Source organism: Diceros bicornis, chromosome 19, assembly GCF_020826845.1.
Source record: "Diceros bicornis minor isolate mBicDic1 chromosome 19, mDicBic1.mat.cur, whole genome shotgun sequence".
Classification (NCBI taxonomy): Eukaryota; Metazoa; Chordata; class Mammalia; order Perissodactyla; family Rhinocerotidae; genus Diceros; species Diceros bicornis.
This window is the reverse complement of record NC_080758.1, coordinates 3876603-3898419: the sequence shown is the minus strand read 5'-3', so window position 1 is coordinate 3898419 and position 21817 is coordinate 3876603. Positions and strand designations below refer to the sequence as shown.

The 21817-nt window shown below is 35.4% G+C and overlaps 1 protein-coding gene across 3 annotated transcripts in view; it reads right to left on the bottom strand.

Moving 5' to 3' along the window:
- Positions 1–21817, bottom strand: part of SYCP2 (synaptonemal complex protein 2) — an 84104-nt gene that overhangs the window by 19759 nt on the left and 42528 nt on the right. For 2 of the 3 annotated variants that reach the window (XM_058562377.1, XM_058562379.1), the window contains 10 exons: positions 20732–20880; positions 19210–19284; positions 18601–18747; positions 15910–16009; positions 14875–15032; positions 12982–13051; positions 12630–12687; positions 11969–12102; positions 11383–11822; positions 745–872 (listed from right to left, as the gene is read on the bottom strand). In XM_058562377.1, coding sequence (XP_058418360.1) covers positions 745–872; positions 11383–11822; positions 11969–12102; positions 12630–12687; positions 12982–13051; positions 14875–15032; positions 15910–16009; positions 18601–18747; positions 19210–19284; positions 20732–20880 — 1459 coding nt within the window. The remainder of the gene's footprint in view (positions 1–744; positions 873–11382; positions 11823–11968; positions 12103–12629; positions 12688–12981; positions 13052–14874; positions 15033–15909; positions 16010–18600; positions 18748–19209; positions 19285–20731; positions 20881–21817) is intronic. The other variant, XM_058562378.1, reaches the window with a different exon arrangement.

The window sequence follows — 21817 nt, the reverse complement described above, 5'->3', positions numbered from 1 at the left end:
TCTCAGAATATTTTTCATAAAAGCCATTTTATATAAGGTAAAACATATTTGGGTCACTAAATCTATATTCAATGTGCTATAAATAACTGAAATACGATAACATGAGTCTGATATTTTTGTAGCTTCACTCATACTAAACAGCAACAATAACAGTCCATTCTAAGCTGAATCATTCATGCAGCAGGAGGTGCCAAGCAATTTAAAATGAATGGTTCTGCCATGAGAGTAACTTTTTTCATGCCCTATAATAAGGCCAGAATTAATTTAAATGTGAATTAACCACCTGGCAGCCTATAAAGAGATATTTTGTAATAAGAAAAAAACTAACCGTCAGAAAGACTGCCAACAAGAAACACATATTTACTGTATAAAAATAACTCATTTCAGCTCATTTAAATTTCATATTTCATTAAACATATTTAGTTTTACTCATTACTAGGCTCAATAAATAAAATCCTAAAATGTCTATATCCTAAAGATTTCTGAAATGGTATACTGTATTGATATGGTGTTTTTGATACTTAATAAAATGTAATCAGATACTAGAATAACTAATTTCAAATTTAGTTCCCTTCCTGTATAATTTAAACAGCTACTATTTATAAAAGTACATAAGTTAACTATGCGTTTTCTATGAGAAAGTTACATTATTTAAAACCTGATTAAAACTAATCTTAAAACTGTGTAAAATAATTTAGTTGTATCTATCAGGAAAATATTTATGTCTAAAATTTAAGAACATACCCATCAATCAAAGACTCCTTTAATTTTCTTGTAGACTTTATGTCATCCTTTGGTTTGTATTTCTTATTAATTTCGCTTATCAAGGATTCTGCTGCATCAGTAAATCCTTTCCCTTTTGACTTTTGCCTCTGAAACAATTTATAAGTTACTTAAAAACTCTACCAGTTAACTTTCAAAGGAAAATAAAGGCTGAAAATAAAATTTAAGAAAACCTGGTTCTATGTACAGTCATGAGCCACATAATGACATTTCAGTCAACAACAGACTGCATATATGATGACCGTCCCATAAGATTAGTACCATTTAGCCTAGGCGTGTAGTAAACCATACCACCTAGTTTTGTGTAAGTACACTCTAAGATGTTCACCTGACGAAATCACCTAACAACGCATCACTCAGAACGTATCTCTGTCATTAAGTGATGCATGACAGTATAGCTACAAAGAGAGATAAAGGAGTCAGAAATTGTTTAATAAGTTTGAGCTTTGTTAGGCACTAAAACAACTCAGATAAGTCTTTTAACATATAGAACTGTGCAGAGTGCTCTGTAGAGATAAAAAAAGTTTCTATCCATGGACAAACAAGAAACCATATAAAAAACTGAAAGAAACTAAAAGCTGGTTCTTTGAAAAGATCAATAAAATTAATAAGCCTCTAGCCAAGTTAACTAAGAAACAAAATGAGAAAGAGAAGAAAGAAATTACTAATACCAGAAATGAAAGAGAAGCTATTACTGCTGATCACATGAACATTAAAAGGCTAATAAAGGAATATTATGAACAACTGTGTGCCTACAAATTTGATAATCTCAATTAAATGGACCAATTTCTTGAAAGACAAATTCTATCAAAACTCACATAGGGAGAAACAGATCATCTGAATAGGCCTATATCTATTAAAGAAATGGAGTCAATAATTAATACCTTTCCAAACAGAAAGCACCAGGCCCAAATGGGTTCACTTGAGTTCTATAAACACTTCAGGAAGAATTATACCAATTTTCCACAATCTTACAGAAGATAGAAGGAGAGGGAATATTTCCTAAGTCATTCTATGAAGCCACTACCATCCTAATACCAAAATCAAAGACATAAGAAAGGAACGCTAGAGGATCAATTTCTCTCATGAACACAGATGCAAAAATCCTCAACAAAATATTAGCAAATCGAATCCAAAAATGTACAAAAAAGAATTATGCACTACAACCAAGTAGAATTTATTCCAGGTATGCAAAGCTGATTCAACATTTGAAAATCAATTAATGTAATCCATCTTTTCAACAGGCTAAAGGAGAAAAATCGTATGATCATATCAATAGATGCACAAAAAACATTTGACAAAATCCAATACCCATTCATGATAACATCTCTCAAAAAGCTATAGAGAACATCCTCAACTTGATAAAGAACATCTACCAAAAAAAATTATAACTAAGATCATACTTAATGGAGAGAAGCTAGATGCTTTCCCACTAAGATCAGAAAAACGGAAAGGAAGTCTGCTCTCACCACTCCTATTCAACATCATACTGGAAGTCGTCCTAATGCAATAAGACACAAAAAGGAAACAAACGGTATACAGACTGGGAAGGGAGAAATAAAACTGTCTTTGTTCACAGATGACATCATTTTCTATGTAGAAAATCTCAAAGAATCAACAAAAATACTGGAACTAAAAAGCAACTATAGCATGGTTGAAGGATATAAGATTAATATACACAAGTCAATCTCTTTCTTATAAACCAGCACTGAACAAGTGGAATTTGAAATTACATTCTATTTACATTAGCGCCCCCCAAAAATGAAATACTTAGATATAAATCTAACAAAACATATACAAGATCTACGAGGAAAACTATATGACTGATGAAAAAAATCAAATACCATCTAAATAAATGGAGAGAGATTCCATGTTCATGGATAGGAAGCTCAATATTGTCAAGATGTCAGTTCTTTCCAACTTGATCTATAGATTCAACATAATTCCAATCAAAAATCCCAGCAAGTTATTTTGTGGATATTGACAAAATGATTCTAAAGCTTACATGGAGAAGCAAGAGATGACTCAGAATGGCTGACACAATATTGAAGAAGAACAAAGTTGGAGGACATTACCCTACTTTAAGACTTACTAAAGTGTAGTGTATATATACTTATACATAGTGTGGTATTGGTGAAAGAATAGAAAAATAGAATAACGGAACAAAACAGAGAGCTCAGAAATAGGCCCACATAAATATAGTCAACTGATCTTTGACAAAGGAGCAAACGCAATACAATGGAGAAAGGACAGTCTTTTCAACAAATGGTGTTAGAACAACTGGACATCCGCATGCTAAAAAAATTAACGTAGACACCAATCTTACACCCTTCACAAAAATTAACTCAAAATGGATCATAGACCTCAATGTAAATGAGAACTTTAAAACTCCTAGAAGGTAACATAGGAGAAAATCTAGATGACCTGGATTGGCAATGCCTTTTTATGTACAACACCAAAAGTACAATCTATGAAAGAAAAAAATGATAAGTAGTACTTCATTAAAATAAAAAACTTCTGCTCTGCAAAAGACAGTGTTTAGAGAATCAAAAGACAAGTCATAGACTGGGAAAAAATATTTGTAAAACACACATCTGGAGGAGTGACGTCAGCGTCATGGCGGAGTGAGCTTTCCCGTGAACTCCTCCTGATAAGACAACAACAAAAAGAACAGTCACAGACCAACAACGAATCCCAGACAGTGAAAAGCTAGATCGGAAAGATCCACACTACCGCACATGTGAGAGTGGAACGTGCTGGGCCCCCGGAGGAAGTGGGGAGAGGTAAGGAGAACTCCTCTCCCTCCTCATCAGATCAGCGATCCCAGTCTGTGCGGCTCCCAAAGAGGGGGGAGGGGTGGCCCTCCGCAGGGAACCGGTAGCTCTTCGGGCTCTCTCAGCCAGTGGGAAACTCCCGCACAGAGGACTCAGAAGAGCCACAGGGCTACCATCAACATCTGAGCACCCCAGAGAGCGGATAACGAGTGGCGAATGAGAAGCCCCCCACGTCAGGGACCCAGAGAGCAAAAGAGAGAGCCCACCCCTTCCCCAAACCAGACCCTGCAGCTCAACCGACGAGACCAGACCAAGCGATCCGCGGCAGACCAGATCAAGTGACCCGACCCTCGGATAGCAGTGGAAAAAAAAAAAAAAAACACAGATCGCAGCAGAAAAACCGCAGCAGAAAAACCACAGCAGAGCACAGGGGGTTTAGACTACACAGCCCTTTACCACCACACAGTGGCGGAGGGTGGAAATTGCAACCAGAGATTTCCAGGATGAGGAAAAACAAAACCAACACAGGAACCACAATGCAAAGATATATGAAATCACCAGACCAGAAGCAAAATGACAAGCACCCAGAAATCAACCCCAAAGACACAGAAATCCATAATCTAAATGACAGAGATTTCAAAATAGCTATCATAAAAACACTCAATGAAATACGAGACAACACAGAAAAACAATTCAATGAGATCAGGAGTTTCTTCACAAGAGAGATTGAAATCATAAAGAAAAACCTATCAGTGCTGATGGAGATGAAGAACACAATGGAGGAGATAAAGGAGAATCTGGAATCTTTAAAGAACAGAGCTGACAATATGGAGGAAAGAAATAGCACTTTAGAGGATAGGAATACAGATATGCTCCAGATGGAAGAGGAGAGAGAATTAAGACTAAAAAGAAATGAAGAAAGACTCTGAGAAATATCTGACTCTATTAGGAAATGTAATATAAGAATTATAGGTATGCCTGAGGGAGAAGAGAGGGAAAGAGGAACAGAGAGCCTATTCAAGGAAATAATAGCTGAGAATTTCCCAAACCTGGAGAGGGAGCAGGAAATACCAGTAAGCGAAGCCAAGAGGTCACCTAAATATATTAACAGACAAAGGCCCTCTCCATGACACCTAGTGGTAAGGCTAGCCAGAGTCAATGACAAAGAAACAATATTAAGGGCAGCTAGAAAAAAACAAAAAATAACGTACAAAGGAACTCCCATCAGGCTCTCAGCGGATTTCTCAACAGAAATTTTACAGGCTAGGAGAGACTGGAATGATATATTCAAAATACTGAAAGACAAAAACTTTCAGCCAAGAATACTCTATCCAGCAAAAATATCCTTCAAATATGATGGAGAAATAGTAACTCTCCCAGATAAACAAAAGCTAAGGGAGTTCATGGCCACAAGACCCCCACTACAAGAAATACTCAAGAAGGCCCTCAGGCCTGAAAAAAAGAAGAGAAAGGGAATACAAAGCTTGGAGCAAGCAGAAAAATAGGTAGATAAACTCAGAAAAATAGTAGATCTTTACCAGAATAGGTTAGCAACCACTTAAATACTAAAATCAAAGATCAAAGGAAGAAACTCACCAAAAATAAATTTAACCTCATCACTGTAAACACACAGCCACAACACAAGATAGAATAAGGTATAACAAGAACAACTTAGAAGGGGAAGAGGAAAGTGATTGAACTGACTTAGTATAAGGAAATAGGAGGCCATCAGATAATGGACTATCTCATACACAAGATTTTTTACCCAAACCTCAAGGTAACCACTAAACAAATAATCAAAACAAAACCACACATGATAAACAAAGGGAAAACTAGAAGAGTCATAAGACAGAACAACCAAACTGAATTGGCAGTCCGAAACAAATGGGACAAGAAACAAAGGAAACGCAAAAGAACCAGAAAATAAGTGACAAAACAGCAACATTAAGCCCTCATATATCAATAATTACCCTAAATGTAAATGGATTGAACTCTCCAATCACAAGATACAGAGCAGCAGGATGGATTAAAAAGCAAGACCCAACAATATGCTGCCTTCAGGAAACACATCTTAGCACTAAAGACAAGCACAGGCTCAGAGTGAAAGGATGGAAGACAATACTCCAAGCTAATGGCAAACAAAAGAAAGCAGGTGTTGCCATACTCATATCAGACAAAGTAGACTTCAAGATAAAACAGGTTAAGAAAGACAAAGAAGGGAAATATATAATGATAAAAGGGACACTCCACCAAGAAGACATATCACTTATAAATATATATGCACCCAACATAGGATCACCAATGTACATAAAGCAACTATTAACAAACCTAAAAGGAGAAATCAACAACAACACAATAATAGTAGGGGATCTTAACACCCCACTTACATCAAAGGATAGATCATCCAGACAAAAAGTCAATAAAGAAATAGTAGACTTAAATGAAAAACTGGACGAGATGGACCTAGTAGACGTATACAGAGCACTCCATCCAAAAATAGCTGACTACACATTCTTCTCAAGTGCGCATGGAACATTCTCTAGGATAGACCATATGTTGGGAAACAAAGCAAGCCTCAATAAATTTAAGAAGATTGAAATCATAACAAGCATCTTTTCAGACCATAAGGCTATGAAACTGGAAATGAACCATGAAAAAAAAAAACTGGGAAAGTGACAGAAATGTGGAGATTAAACAACATGCTACTGAACAACCAATGGATCATTGATGAAATTAAAGGAGAAACCAAAAACTATCTGGAAACAAACGAAAATGATAATATGCCATATCAAACCATATGGGATGCAGCAAAAGCGGTCCTGAGAGGGAAACTCATAGTGATACAAGCCTACCTTAACAAACAAGAAAAAGCCCAAATAGGCAACCTTAAATTACACCTAATAGAACTAGAAAAAGAAGAACAAACAAAGCCCAAAGCCAGCAGAAGGAGAGAAATAATAAAAATCAGAGCAGAAATAAATGAAATTGAGACCAAAAAAACAGTAGAAAGGATTAATGAAACAAAGAGTTGGTTCTTCGAGAAGATAAACAAAATAGACAAACCCTTAGCCAGGCTTACTAAGAAAAAAAAAGAAAAGGCTCAAGTAAATAAATTTAGAAATGAAAGAGGAGAAATTACAATGGATACCACGGAAATACAGAGGATTGTAAGAGAATACTATGAGAAATTATATGCCAACAAATTAGACAATCTAGAAGAAATGGATAAATTCTTAGACTCATACAACCTCCCAAAACTGAACCAAGAAGAAATGGAGAATCTGAATAGACCAATCACAAGTAAAGAGATTGAAACAGTAATCAAAAACCTCCCAAAAAATAAAAGTCCAGGACCAGATGACTCCTCTGGTGAATTTTACCAAACATTCAAAGAAGATTTAATACCCATCCTTCTCAAACTATTCCAAAAAATAGAGGAAGATGGAACACTTCCTAAATCATTCTACGAGGCCAACATCACCCTGATACCAAAGACAGACAAAGACAATACAAAGAAAGAAAATTACAGGCCAATATCACTGATGAACATTGATGCAAAAATCCTCAACAAAATATTGGCAAACCAAATACAACAATACATTAAAAAGATCATAGACCATGATCAAGTGGGATTTATACCAGGGACACAGGGATGGTTCAACATCTGCAAATCAATCAACGTGATACATCACATCAACAAAACAAAGAATAAAAACCACATGATCATTTCAATAGACGCAGAGAAGGCATTTGACAGGATACAACATCCATTTATGATAAAAACTCTCAACAAAATGGGAATAGAAGGACAGTACCTCAACATAATAAAGGCTATTTATGACAAACCCACAGCCAACATCATACTCAATGGGGAAAGACTGAAAGCCGTTCCTCTGAGAACAGGAAGGAGGCAGGGCTGCCCACTCTCACCACTCCTGTTCAACATAGTACCGGAGGTTTTGGCCAGAGCAATTAGGCAAGAAAAAGGAATAAAAGGAATCCAAATAGGTAACCAAGAAGTGAAACTCTCACTATTTGCAGATGACATGATTGTATATATAGAAAACCCTAAAGAATCTGTTGGAAAACTATTAGAAACAATCAACAACTACAGCAAAGTTGCAGGGTACATAATCAATCTACAAAAATCAATTGCATTTCTGTATGCTAATAATGAACTAACAGAAAGAGAGCTCAAAAAGATAATACCATTTACAATTGCATCAAAAAGAATAAAATACCTAGGAATAAATCTTACCAAGGAGGTGAAGGACCTATACAATGAGAACTACAAGACATTATTGAAAGAAATCCATAATGACATAAAGAAATGGAAAGATATCCCATGCACGTGGATTGGAAGAATAAACATAGTTAAAATGTCTATATTACCTAAAGCAATCTACAGATTCAATGCAATCCCAATCAGAATCCCAATGACATTCTTCACAGAAATAGAAAAAAGAATACTAAAATTTATTTGGGGCAACAAAAGACCCCGAATAGTTAAAGAAATCCTAAGAAAAAAGAACAAAGCAGGAGGCATCACAATCCCTGACTTCAAAACATATTACAAAGCAATAGTAATCAAAACAGCATGGTACTGGTACAGAAACAGACACATAGATCAATGGAACAGAACTGAAAGCCCAGAAATAAAACCACACATATACGGACAGCTAATTTTCAACAAAGGTGCTAAGAACATACAATGGAGAAAGGAAAGTTTCTTCAATAAATGATGTTGGGAAAACTGGACAGCCACATGCAAAAGAATGAAAGTGGACCATCTGCTATCGCCATTCACAAAAATTAACTCAAAATGGATCAAAGACCTGAAGGTGAGACCTGAAACTATAAAACTCATAGAAGAAAATATAGGCAACACACTATTTGACATTGGTCATAAAGGAATCTTTTCGGATGACATGCCTACCCAGACTAGGGAAACTAAAGAAAAAATAAACAAGTGGGACTTTATCAGATTAAAGAGCTTCTATAAGACAAACGAAACCAGAATCAAGATGAACAGACAACCCACCAGCTGGGAGAGAATATTTGCAAAACATACATCTGACAAGGGGTTCATCTCCATAATATATAAAGAACTCACACAACTGAACAACAAAAAAACAAACAACCCGATCAAAAAATGTGCAGAGGAAATGAACAGACACTTCTCCAAAGATATACAGATGGCCAATAGGCACATGAAAAGATGTTCAACATCACTAATCATCAGGGAAATGCAAATCAAAGCAACACTAAGATACCACCTCACGTCCGTTAGAATGGCTATAATCACCAAGACAAAAAACAACAAGTGTTGGAGAGGATGTGGAGAAACAGGAACCCTCATAGACAGCTGGTGGGAATGCAAACTGGTGCAGCCTCTATGGAAAACGGTATGGAGATTTCTTAAAGAATTAAAAATAGAGATGCCCTATGACCCAGCCATCCCACTGGGTGGGATGCCCTATGACCCATCCCATCCTACTGGGAATCTATCCAATGAACCTGAAATCAACAATCCAAAGAGGCTTATGCACCCCTATGTTCACTGCAGCATTATTCACCATAGCCAAGAAGTGGAAGCAACCTAAGTGCCCCTCGACTGACGACTGGATTAAGAAAATGTGGTATATGTATACAATGGAATACTACTCAGCCATAAAAAAAGACAAAATCGTCCCATTTGCAACAACATGGATGGGCCTGGAGTGTATTATGTTAAGTGAAATAAGCCAGAAAGAGAAAGACAAACACTGTATGATCTCACTCATGTGTGGAATATAAACCAACACATGGACAGAGAAAACTGTACTGTGGTTACCAGGGGCAGTGAGGGTGGGGGGTGGGCACAAGGGGTGAAGGGAGTCATATATATGGTGATGGACAAACAAAAATGCACAACCCAAAATTTCACAATGTTAAAAACCATTAAAACATCAATAAAAAAAAAACCACACATCTGATAAAGAATTTGTATCCAAAATACACAAAGAACTGTTAAAACTCAACAATAAGAAAACAAAGAACCCAATTAAAAAATGGGCAAAAGATCTGAATAGACAACTCACCAAAGAAGATATACAGATGGTAAATAAAAATATGAAAAGATGCTCAACATCACACATCATTAGGGAATTTCAAATTAAAACAACGAGATACAATTAAGCACCTATAACAATAGCTGAAATCCGCAACACTGACAACATTCAATACTGGCAAGGATGTAGATCAACAGGAACTCTCTCATTCATTGATGCTGGAATGCAAAGACAGTACAGCCACTTTTTCCAATTTTGGAAAGACAGGCAGTTTCTTACAAAACTAAACATACTCTTACCATAGCATCCAGCATATTTTCCGAAATGAGTTGAAAGCTTATGTCCACACAAAACCTGCACATGAATGTTTATAGAAGCTTTATTCCTAATTGTCAAAATGTGGAAGCAACCAAGATGTTTTTCAATAGGTGAATGAATAAACAAATCTTGGTAAATCCATACAACGGGATACTATTCAGCAGTAAAAAGAAATAGGCTGTCAAACCATGAAAAGACATGGAGGAACCTTCAATGTACATTGCTTAGTGAAAGAAGCCAAACTGAAAAGACTACATACTGTTTGATTCCAGCTATGCAGTATTCTGGAAAACGCAAAACAATGGAAACAGTAAAAGATCAGTGATTGCCACAATTTTAGAGAGGAGGAAGGGAAAAAGGGAGGGATGGAGCACAGGGGAATTTTAGGGCAGTGAAACTATTATGTATGATACTGTAATGGTAGATACACGTTGCTATACATCTGTCAAGACACACAGACTATACAACATGAAGAGTGAACTCTAATGTAAAACTATGGACTTTAGTTAATAATAACGTATCAATATTGGCTCACCATTTGTAACAAATGACCATACTAATGTATGATGTTAATGATAGGGGAAACTGGGGTGGGGTGAAGGAGTATATAGGAACACTCTGTACACCTATACACCTGAAACTGCTCTGAAAAAATATCTATTAATTTTAGATAATTTGGTTAAAAGAAAACTTCAATGATACTCTAAAGATATGAGTACTCCTGATTTTAGTTTTACTTTTTTCTGGGAAACAGGCATATGGGTTTTTAAAATTATGGTAAAATACAACATAACCACAAATATAACATAAAATAAAATGTACTATTTTAATCATTTTTAAGTTGATATGTTTTTATATATAATGATAATAAGTTATTAGTTACTATCCCTTCTTGAGATTACCAGAATGAAGACAGGGCTTACTTGGCTTGATAAAAATGTAGCAAAAATGAACCTCCCCTAAAATAGTATATGGTTTAAGAACTACTGGTATATAACTGGATTCCACTTGGGAACTCTGTACCATTGAATTACAGAGGTTGTATTTCTCTCAGTTTATCCAGTGAACAGAAAGACAGGATCAGACAGATGATGACCTTAGAGGAGAGGCATCCATGCATGCAAGTGGTAGGAAATTCTGTGTAATAATACAGGCAGTGACACTATGAAAGAAGAGAACTTCTGAAAACAGAAAGTTGATTTTTAAAAAATCAGAGCACAGCTTAGAAGAGAGGATCAAGCTTCTGTGCTCCCAGGAAAAAGGAATCACTAGTAGTTCAAGGAAATTCTGTGGAATGATTCTAAATTCCAAAGAAAATAGTTTAAAGTTGAATGAATTAAAGAACAAGGTACTACAAATGTTAAATTTACAGCAATCAATCAAGCTTCTTTCACTTCCTTATGTTATTAAGTAGGCATATTATGGGTATGCAGAAATAAAACACACTGAAAGCTCACAATTTTTTTTTGTTTCAAATCTCGGGAATTAAGTTCAGATGTCAATCTTTTTCCTGATTTTCTATGACTTTTCACATTGTTTCTAGGAGAAGGGCTTTGGTCACAAATAGCAGTCTCCCCATCTTTTGACAATATGTATTTCTTCCTATAGATTAGAGATTCTTCAACTGTCTTATTTAGGAGAACTGATTTAAAAGTAGTTTCAGATTCAATACGCCAATCACTCTGCTCCGTATTTTCAGTATTTTTCTGTTCCAAATGTTTAGGATGATTTAGCTGTCGTTGATTGTTTCTTTTGTAAACTTCTACTTCTGCTTTATCTATTTTGTTATGCTGCATGATTTCTTTCTTATATTGCACTCCTTCTGTTTCTTCAGAATTATCACCAGATATTGAAGAGGATGACTTTTGCTTAGTAAGTTTTTTGTTGATAATAATATCTAGTGGGAAAATGAGAAATTAATCCTTATTAAATTAATAAACTGATAATACATAAAGTGTTAAAACCAAAGATATCTGTTAGACATTTCAAGAAAGGAATGTTTCCCTGAACTCTAATATATACAGAGAAAATTATATGTTCCACCTTGATTTAATGTGTCTTCTGATGAAGTACTTGCTATCAGTTTATTACATAGCTTAATATTTGTTACAGGTGTCCAACATGACCATTTGGAGTGCATTTTATTTCCATCGATGTTGTCTAAAACACAAGGTAGCCTGGAAAATAAATTCATTTGCTTAATATATTACAAAACGTTAGCCAATGACTCTGACGTAAGACGTTGATTGTTATTATTTAGTCAATGTTTATTGATAGCAATTTGTTAACAGTCAAGTATGAAAATATTTTCATAAGTCAGGATGAAAGTTAAAATTTACTACAGAATTGATTGGATTAAAGATTATTAAAAAGTTCCATTGTTGTTACTATTTTTGTATCTACCTAAATATACTTCATATATCTTACATGTTCTACTGTGTATTTAAACCTGGTTAAATTTCTTCCCATTCATACTTTATTATTTTAAAAATATCACTCATTTTAAATCTCTCAATTTACAAAGAGTTATGTTGGTTGATATGGAAAAATATATAGACTATTCCTCATTCTGCTATCATAATAATACTTGAGAGATGATACTACATTTTAAATATATAAAGGCCTTTTCCTTTAAATTTGTTACATTCATCTAAAAGTAACATTAATATACGCTCAATGACTTGATGGGTTTTCTCATACTTACACAGGTTTATCTACTTTTCCCACTGCCTGTGAATCAGGAACAATATCCTGGAGTTCATCTAAATGAAACAAAAATTATGGTATTTTCATTTTTTTGTACAGTTGGCAGGGTAAAATGGGAGTTGGTATAGTTTGATCAAGGATCACATATTGGGATGGAGAAATTGATTGATCTTGTCTTCCCTCTCTCAGACCCAAACTTCTAGGGAACTGATACTGTATTATATTTCCTTGTACCTCTAAGTTCATTGCATAAAGCAAATCAATGAAAGCCAGTGGGGTTAAAGGGAAGTATGGAGAGAAGAATATATTTTTTTAAAAGAGAGACTGAAATTAAACCAAGAAGTACTTACTAAAATTTTGGTTTGGGAATTCAATGTCCTTATTTTCTGTCTTTTCTACAACTTTAGCAGTTTTGATATGCTATAAACACAGGAGACATGTTAATCTAAATTTGAATTTAGACATTATGTGAAAACAACTTTTAAAAGTCAGAGTATTACAGTTTAAAACTTTTAAAATAAATTTGTCTCGCTATTAAAAGTTGGATAGTATTTCTATGTATTTCATAAAGGTTATGCTCATTCTAAAACACTGCCTATCCTAAAACACAAGAAAATAACTTTCATTGAAGATAAGGAAGCAGAAGATCCTACAAATTTTCTTATCTCATCTACAGCTAGTATAATAATTCAATTTTCATCTGCAACTGAGTTTCTAGAACCTCCAAGGCATATCTCCAATTGCCATTGATCTCATAGTCTGCATGTATTCTGAATGTCTTTCCCTAACATACATAAAAGAGTTAAAATTATGAAATATTAAATGATTTTGTAAAGTTTTGGTCTTTTCTAAAGTTTGTAAAGTTTACAAAAGACCAAATACAATACACTACAATACAAGTAACTTCTTGCCTACAGCAAGCTTCCCTCTTTCCATAGCCACAGATACACACTTACTTCGATTCAATAAAAATCTGCCATCACTACCAGAAAAATATACCCTCTATACTAAGATATTTTGCCTCATCCTGGCTATCTTCCCTGCTTAACCTAGCCAATGGTTCTCAACACTGGGAGAGGAGCAGTATGAAAACGTGCAGGTGTGTTTTTGGTTGTCACAATGACAGAAGGGTTCTCTTGACAATAAGTAAGCACAGGCACAGAATGCTTATCCTCCTACAACAGGCACAACTAAAGAATAGTTCCCCTATTTAAACAAACACTCAGCTACACCATTTGAGCCATTACTTTGACTATTTTTTCCTAATGTCTTCAACTCTTACACCCTTTATCTTTCTGCCACATAACCATTTAAAATTTTCTTTAAGTCCACCATCTATTCTTTTTTACTGTAACACCAAGGCTGCTAAGCTTCAAGAAAATTACACATATTTCTGAACTAATGCCATGACAAAACTCATAGTTTTAAATTTAAACTGAGCCCTCAACATTGCCTAACACTTATACTTATTCTTAACCTTTTTCATTACCTCTCAGTAGCTATTCCTCAACTTTATGTGTCCCTGAGCCTTTTACTTCAACACATTCCCAAGAGAAACTTACCATCGTCACACTTCAGAGAAAACAAAAGCTACTAGGTGTTCCTCATCTACATTTATCTGTACCACTAATTACAACCTATTTCTCTAAGAAACAACTTTCTCTTATCTATTTTCTGCTCTATCTCTTCAACTACCTTGAATGAATGCCCTTGTCCTCGATGTCCATTTGACTAATCTTTATCGACCCTTCAAACATCAACACACTCTCCATCTCCTTAAACAGCATCTCCTGATCGTCACCTTCCCCTCCAGCTCTGGGGTTAGGCACTTGCCCCTCCACTATGTTCCTATTGCATCCTATATGTACATCTGAGAATACTTAGATAATATTATAATTATCTTATTAATTTGTCTAATTCCCATGCTAGACTTTGAGATACTTAAACTTGTGTCTTACATTTCTATACCTGAGGTTTCCCCATAGCAGACCCTAGTTTGTATGATAAACTAAAGAAAGATAGCAAGTCCCTTTCTCCTACTGAACACATAAATCAGAGTTATATTGAATGGATATTCCTAAATTTCATTGTTAGCACAGTGAGTCATATGTCAGAAGGATCTTACTTTCAAGGACAGTAAATATCTTAAAAAAAAAAAAAAAAAAAGCAATACTTTAAACAAAGTGAGACACTGACTAACTTGATAAAAATTTATTTAAAAAACGCTTTAAAAGTAAAGTTACTTTGTCTGTATTATCTCCTCTATTTCTTCCTTCAGATGGTCTCGATTTAAGTGATACAGCATTATCTGCTCCATTTTCTGATGTTTTAGAAACACCAGGTTTTTCTGCAGAACTCATCATTTGCAGTGGTGGTTTAACTCTTCCTCTTCGTGGTGTTGCTAAAAAGGAGGACAAAAGACTGCTAAATTTGTGGGGTTTTTAAAATTACATATTTCTATTACTGAGGTACTTTTTAGATGAGGAAGATAAAAAAGGAAGCTTCTAGAACGGGCCCAGGTTTCTGGTTTAGATTAATAAGTAGATATGGATGCCGTTTACCAAGGTAAGAAACGGAGAAAAAGTTGGCACAGAGGGTAGAGGATGAATTTATCCTGGACCTGTGAAGTTTGGGGAGGCTGTCAGACATTAGACAATTGCCCAGTAGGCAACTGGATTTTGGGAACAGAAGGTCACTATTAAATTGCCATAAAGATTAAATAAGACTGTGTTTTTATAGCAACTAGTACACAGTATCAGTTTATTTTTTAATTTTTATTTAGCTCTCAGAATGTACCAGGCACTGTCTAAATGTTTACAACATTCCTTGTTGAATGAATGATTTTTATTTAATCCTCTAAACAATTTGATGAGGTAGACACTTTAGTCCCATTTTATAGAAAGGAAACTGGTTCTAAATTTAGCTAGAGGATAATCCGTATGAAGCACACACTTATAAGTGGGGAAATAAGCCCAAGAGGCCTGATTAATTCAATGTTTTAACTACTGTTACGCTGACTCCTGCTTAAATTATAATAAATTATTAATGCTGAATATTAATATTTTGAATACTGTTTATATGTCAATACCCATTATACCTTTCTCAGACATTTGAAATTTCTTGACAATTAGAAGACATTTGTGATTCATATTTTATCAATTTTTATATCCCCAACTTATCCTCTAGGTAAATTATGTCCAGAATATCCCTGAATTAAAAAATGCCTGTTTTAAAATATAATATACATTTTAGAAATCTTTTGAGACTATAAAACTTACATGTGTTGATTAAAAGTATTGGGCTTCTCACAGTGTATCTATCTGCACCAGGAACAATCATTGATGCTTCAGACATTTTTCTTTTGCTAGGAGTAATTATCTTAAACCATGAGAAACAACCAGAGTAAACACACATTCTCTTTTGAAATTAAATATCCTACAATTTTATTCATAACATTTTACCTTGACTACACACAAAAGAGATATGCTATTATATAAACAACACGATATCCAGAAATGTCTGTGTTTTAGGCTCACATGAAGGGTTTTATCCTAATATTTGGTACTGAATTGGTAGCCAAAACAAGTAAGGAATGTTTTAAAGAATATTTATAGACTATCAACTTATGAAATACAGTACCTTTAAATACTAACTGAAAATATTTTATTGATACTGGATTCATCTAGTTAACCAATGGCTCACAATTTCCTATTCTACTTCATGCAGATGATGTTTGGATACATATTTATGTATATCTGTGAATGCCTTCATAATGTTAAGCATTCTTCAAAACTTTCACACATTTTAAAAAATTGTATTAATATTCTGTGAAGACTAAACTGCCTTTGGAGTAAAAGGTAGCTACAGGAATTCAGAGACTCAGTGGCACACAAGCTAGTGGTTCCAATAAATATCTGCATTTTCTAACTTCATCCTAGAATGACTGATAAGAGCAAAAGAAAGAGATAAGCAGAGGCAGGGACTACAAGGGACAGGAGTTTCAGAGGGTGCCATACAAAGGAGTATATGATGACAAACTGTAAAGAGGCAGAGGAAAGCTGTTTTCAAAAAGGGACCTGGCCCTAAGACAGAAAAAAATATTGATAGAGTTTTGAGTAGGTATGTATATGGGGTGTGGCGGGAAGGTAGGGGAGGAGACAAGAGAATTCTAAGATTAACAAAGAAAACAAGCTACCAAACCAGTAAATTCTTCTTAAAGAAATTACCGTTCCTAGTAGTAGATAGTGAATGGGTCTGAAAAGTTACTTATTCCTATAAATCCTTCAAAAAGTTAATCCTTATTGAAAACACGAGGGATATTTAACAATAGTGCAATGTTTTCCAAATTTAGTGTGCTTAAAATCTTTCCCAGAGTTTATGATTCAATAGGTTTAAGATGGGGGCATCTAAGAATCTGCATTTTTAATAAGTACTCAAGTTATGATTCTGATATAAAGACACAGAAAATAACTATTAGGATCAAATGTTTATGGGAAATATAAGATGACATTTTAAATTTAACGAAGGACACAAGACTAAAGGGAAAAAACAGTAAAATAAACTGCCAAAATGTATGGAAGAGCCTGTGGAGTTACAGTTGCCTAAAGATGAGAGATTAGTAAAAACTGAAATAATCAGAAAAAACTCCATGAAGAAAGTGAAAATGAACCAAGACTTGATAAATATAAATATGCTTTAGATGAATAAAGGTAAAGAACAAATAACATGAATAAAGGTATAGAGGCAAGAATGAGCATGACATAAAAAGAGACAGTAAAGCAACTGGCCTTACTCAAGTGAGGGTATTTTGATAGAGTAAAATTAAATTACAGAAGGTCTCAGAGCTGAGTCAAATTTAGATTCAGTAGGATAAACACAGAGATCACAAAGCTTTCTGAGTAGAAGAATGCCACGAGGATACCGGTATTAAGAAAAATCGGTGGTATACCATATAGCGTAGCTTGCTGGATGAAGCAATGGTATCAAAGACCAATGAGGAGGTTACTGTATTAACCCAGCTATGCTAAAATGAGTAATGGTAAAGGGAACAAGGAGGAAAGGATGTGAAATATACTACGAAAGAACAATCACTAGCACCTTGGTTCTACGCATGGGCGGGAGAAGAGGCTGGAATCAAGGATATCATCAGAAAAATTATGGGTTAGCATTATTGAAGCATGGAGGCAGATGCAAATTTGAGGCAAAAAATAAAGAGTTTCAGGTTAGACTTCAGGAAAGGACTTGAAGAGACATACAAAAGGAAATGGAAGAGTAAGTGGAGACATAGAACTTGAAGAGAAGTCTGGTATGTACATTTTAAAAGCTTAAATTATGCACATGAAGGAAGCTCTCTAGGGGAGAAGGCATAGAGCTGTTCAGAAGGCTGTGTATCAAGCTTTTAGAGCAAATCTCAAGTATCTCTGATGTAGTAATAGAAGATGAAAGAGAATTAAAATGCTAATATAGAAGTCAAAGAAGGAGAGGACATTGAGAAAGAGGGCTGTTAGCAATGTCAAGAGTCACAGCAAGATACAGAGAAGGCTGAGAAATGGTTCTCCTGGATGTGGCCTAAAGGAGATCTTCAACGGGGCAGGAAGAGGAAGACAAAAAAGAACCTAATACTTTTCTTTCTTTCCTCATGCAAATAAACAGAATGTTACATTACAGCCAAATGCAAAGATAGAACAGACAGGATAAATGCAAAAAGTGGTAGTTACTTTCCTATATACCTTTAATTTGGAATTTACAAGTGTATAGTATACCTTGTTCTAACCCCCTAAACCTTACATATAAAAACAGTTTGCTAAAACACTATCCTTTGCATTTGTAAAGGGCAGAGAAAATGCTCTGAAATGTTATCCATGAAGGCCATTTAACACATAAATTTTACATGCTTTTTTATGTAATTTTATATAGCAATGATTTGATCTATGTTGTTTTATAAACAACTATATTGATCCCATATTTACCTCAAGCTGACTATTTTTTCTGTCCCCTTGATTACTATTTTTGACATATTTTGGAGGTATAGCAAATTCCTTTTGGGGGTTAGGTTTTTCTTTCAAACTAACGAGTTCTTCTTCGACTGGTGAGATTTGACTCTCTGGCACTAGAATCTGTTGAAGAATGTGGAAAAAAGTTTTTAAAACTGCAAACTATCGGAAGTTCTCAAAAATCACTGGATGTCTTAATAAAGTGCCCATTTATCTCACACTTACAAAGGTCAATTCTTTCTGTCTTATACGTACTGTTATAATTTTTAGTCCTACAAAAGGACACAAGAAGAAGCATCCACTTCTTAAAATGTTAATAGATGTAAAACAAGCTTTGGCATCATTGGAAAGACATATACTTCTAATTGTTAAAGTTACCAAAACTGGTATTAACGACTATCTTCTGTACTAAAATAAATGATCATTAATAACATATTTAAAAAATCATATACATCTTGAGGCACTATCTGTATTAAGACAATTTATTTTTTAGATATTCACCCTCCAACATGAACTTTATTACTGTGCTATTATTTAGGGATAAATTTAGCCTAATGATAAAAATCAAGTAAGTTAGACACATACCTGTGATCCACTCGCATCAAAAAGTATATGCACAGATGTTTTGGCAACTGAAATACCTTGTTTTCTGGTAAATTCCTAAAATTAAATCAATTCAATGGGATGTCATTTTCTCCCAGTTTTTTCCATTTTAATGCAATTATTTCCTACCTATTTCCTTCAAAAATTGCCAAATTATCTCAAATCATTATTTTGTATACATAAATACTCTTCTCGGCTTGACTCCCCACGAACCAGTCTTCTTAGATTGTCATTTTGGTAAGGGTTCCTCACAAACCTATTCTCTGCTATTCTTTACCATGAATCTTTTGTACTGCTATAGATTGAAAGTGTCCCTCACCAAATTCATATGTTGAAACCTAATTCCCAAGGTGATGGTATTAGGAGGTGGGGCCTTTGGGAGGTGATTAGGGTCATGAGGGCAGAGCTCTCACGAATGGGATTAGTGCCCTTTAAAAAAAGACCCCAGTGGGGCTGGCCCCATGGTCTACCAGTTAAGTTTGGCACACTCCACTTCAGCGGTCTGGGTTCAGTTTCTGTGCACGAACCTACATCACTCGTCGGTGGCCATGCTGCGGAGGTGACCCACACACAAAATAGGGGAAGACTGGCACAGATGTCAGCTCAGGGCAAAGCTTCCTCAAGCAAAAAGAGGAAGATTGGCAACAGATGTTAGCTCAGGGTCAAGCTTCCTCAGCAAAAAAAAAGAGATAGAGAGAGACCGCCAGAGAGGTCCTTCACCCATTTTGCCATGTGAGGACACAGTGAAAACATGGCTACTATGAACCCAGCAAGTGGGCCCTCACCAGACACCAAATCTGCTGGTATCTTGATCTTAGACTTCCCCGTCTCCAGAACTATGAGAAATAAATGTTTGTCGTTTAAGCCACCCAGTCTATGGTATTTTTGTTACAGCAGCCAGAACAGACTAAGACATGCACTATCTAAACTTGTCAACAGAATATCTCTCCCAAACATAACATGAATTGTCACTTTAGATTCCCAGTTAAACAATATGCTACTCATAACATCTTCCACAATCCTAGGAAGCATCTTATCTAAATTTCATCCATCAACTTCCATTTCAAGCACCATCTCTACATCCTTTCCTTCAAATCTGACTCTTAATGGGCATTCTTTTCCCTTAACTTTTATACTTCATTTTTCCTATGCCACTTATTTACTTCTTCTGAGGTATATTCTGTAATTCTCACAAACAATGTTTAATATCTTGAAAACAAGGCTTTGTCTCATTTCACTATTTAAACACCTGGCAGAAATTCACTAAATGTTTTGAGCAGCCGTTGCTGATTTTGTCATCTGAGATTCTTTCTAATAGGTATCCCAAAGGGTATGGCTAACAATCTGATGGCCATTCTACAATACAAATTTAAAGAACCAAAAACCTACATGTCATTTAAAAAGACTAGAAAAAAAATCAATGAAACTTATAGCCCCAAGTAACTGAAAGTTTCCAGAATTATGAAAATAATAAATATTTATTAAAAAGAGTTTAAGCACTTACCCTGTATTTATTTGCACCAAAAATTTTTTGTGTCACATTAGTGATGTCTAATGATGCATCAAAATACAAAAACAATTCTTTCCCTTCTCTTTTACTAATTTCTACAGTATTTTTCAGAATTATGGTCAGTATCTTCTTTGCTTCTCTCACTGTACACAAACACATGACACTGATTAGTTTCTATTCATTTCTATGATACTCTATAGCTACACTATAAATAAGAAAAGCATGGAGCATATTAATTAAAATGAATTAAAATAAAATTAACTTTTAGGATTTAAAAATATTTAATTAATTCTAGTACTAACTACCTATGTAAATAAATCAATTTATTTTCCAGAGTCTCAGTTTACTAATCTATAAATTACAGGGGAATACAATAACTAATGACCTAAGGCCCTGAATACATTCTGGACACTAAGAGGTTCTTAATAAATATTCCTTGAATACATATGAAAAATGAATTTCTTAATTTAAAAGAGGCAAAGAGACCAGGAGTGGGAGTGACGTCAGCATCATGGCGGAGTGAGCTTTCCCGTGAATTCTTCACCCACAAGATACAATAAAAGCAACAGCCACAGACCAACAACGGAATCCTAGACAGTGAAAAGCTAGAGCAGAGGGATCCACACTGCCGCACATCTGAGAGCGGAACGTGCTGGGCCCCCAGAGGAAGTGGGGAGAGGTAAGGAGAACTCCGCTCCCTCCCCATCAGATCAGCGATCCGGTCCAAGCGGCTCCCAGAGAGGGGGGAGGGGTGGCCCTTGGCGGGAAACTGTAGCTCTTCGGGCTCTCTCAGCCAGTGGGAAACTCCCGCACAGAGGGCTCAGAGGAGCCACAGGGCTACCATCAACATCTGAGCACCCCAGAGAGCGGATAAAGAGGGGCAAACGAGAAGCCTCCCACGTCAGGGACCCAGAGGGCAAAAGAGAGAGCTCCCCCCTCCCCGCAACCCGGAGTCTGCAGCTCGACCAGATCTAGCGGTCCGAGGCAGACCTGATCAAACTGGACTGGACCCGTGGATCGCAGTGGGGAAAAAAAACAAAACAAAACAAAACAAAACTGCGGATCGCAGCAGAAAAACTG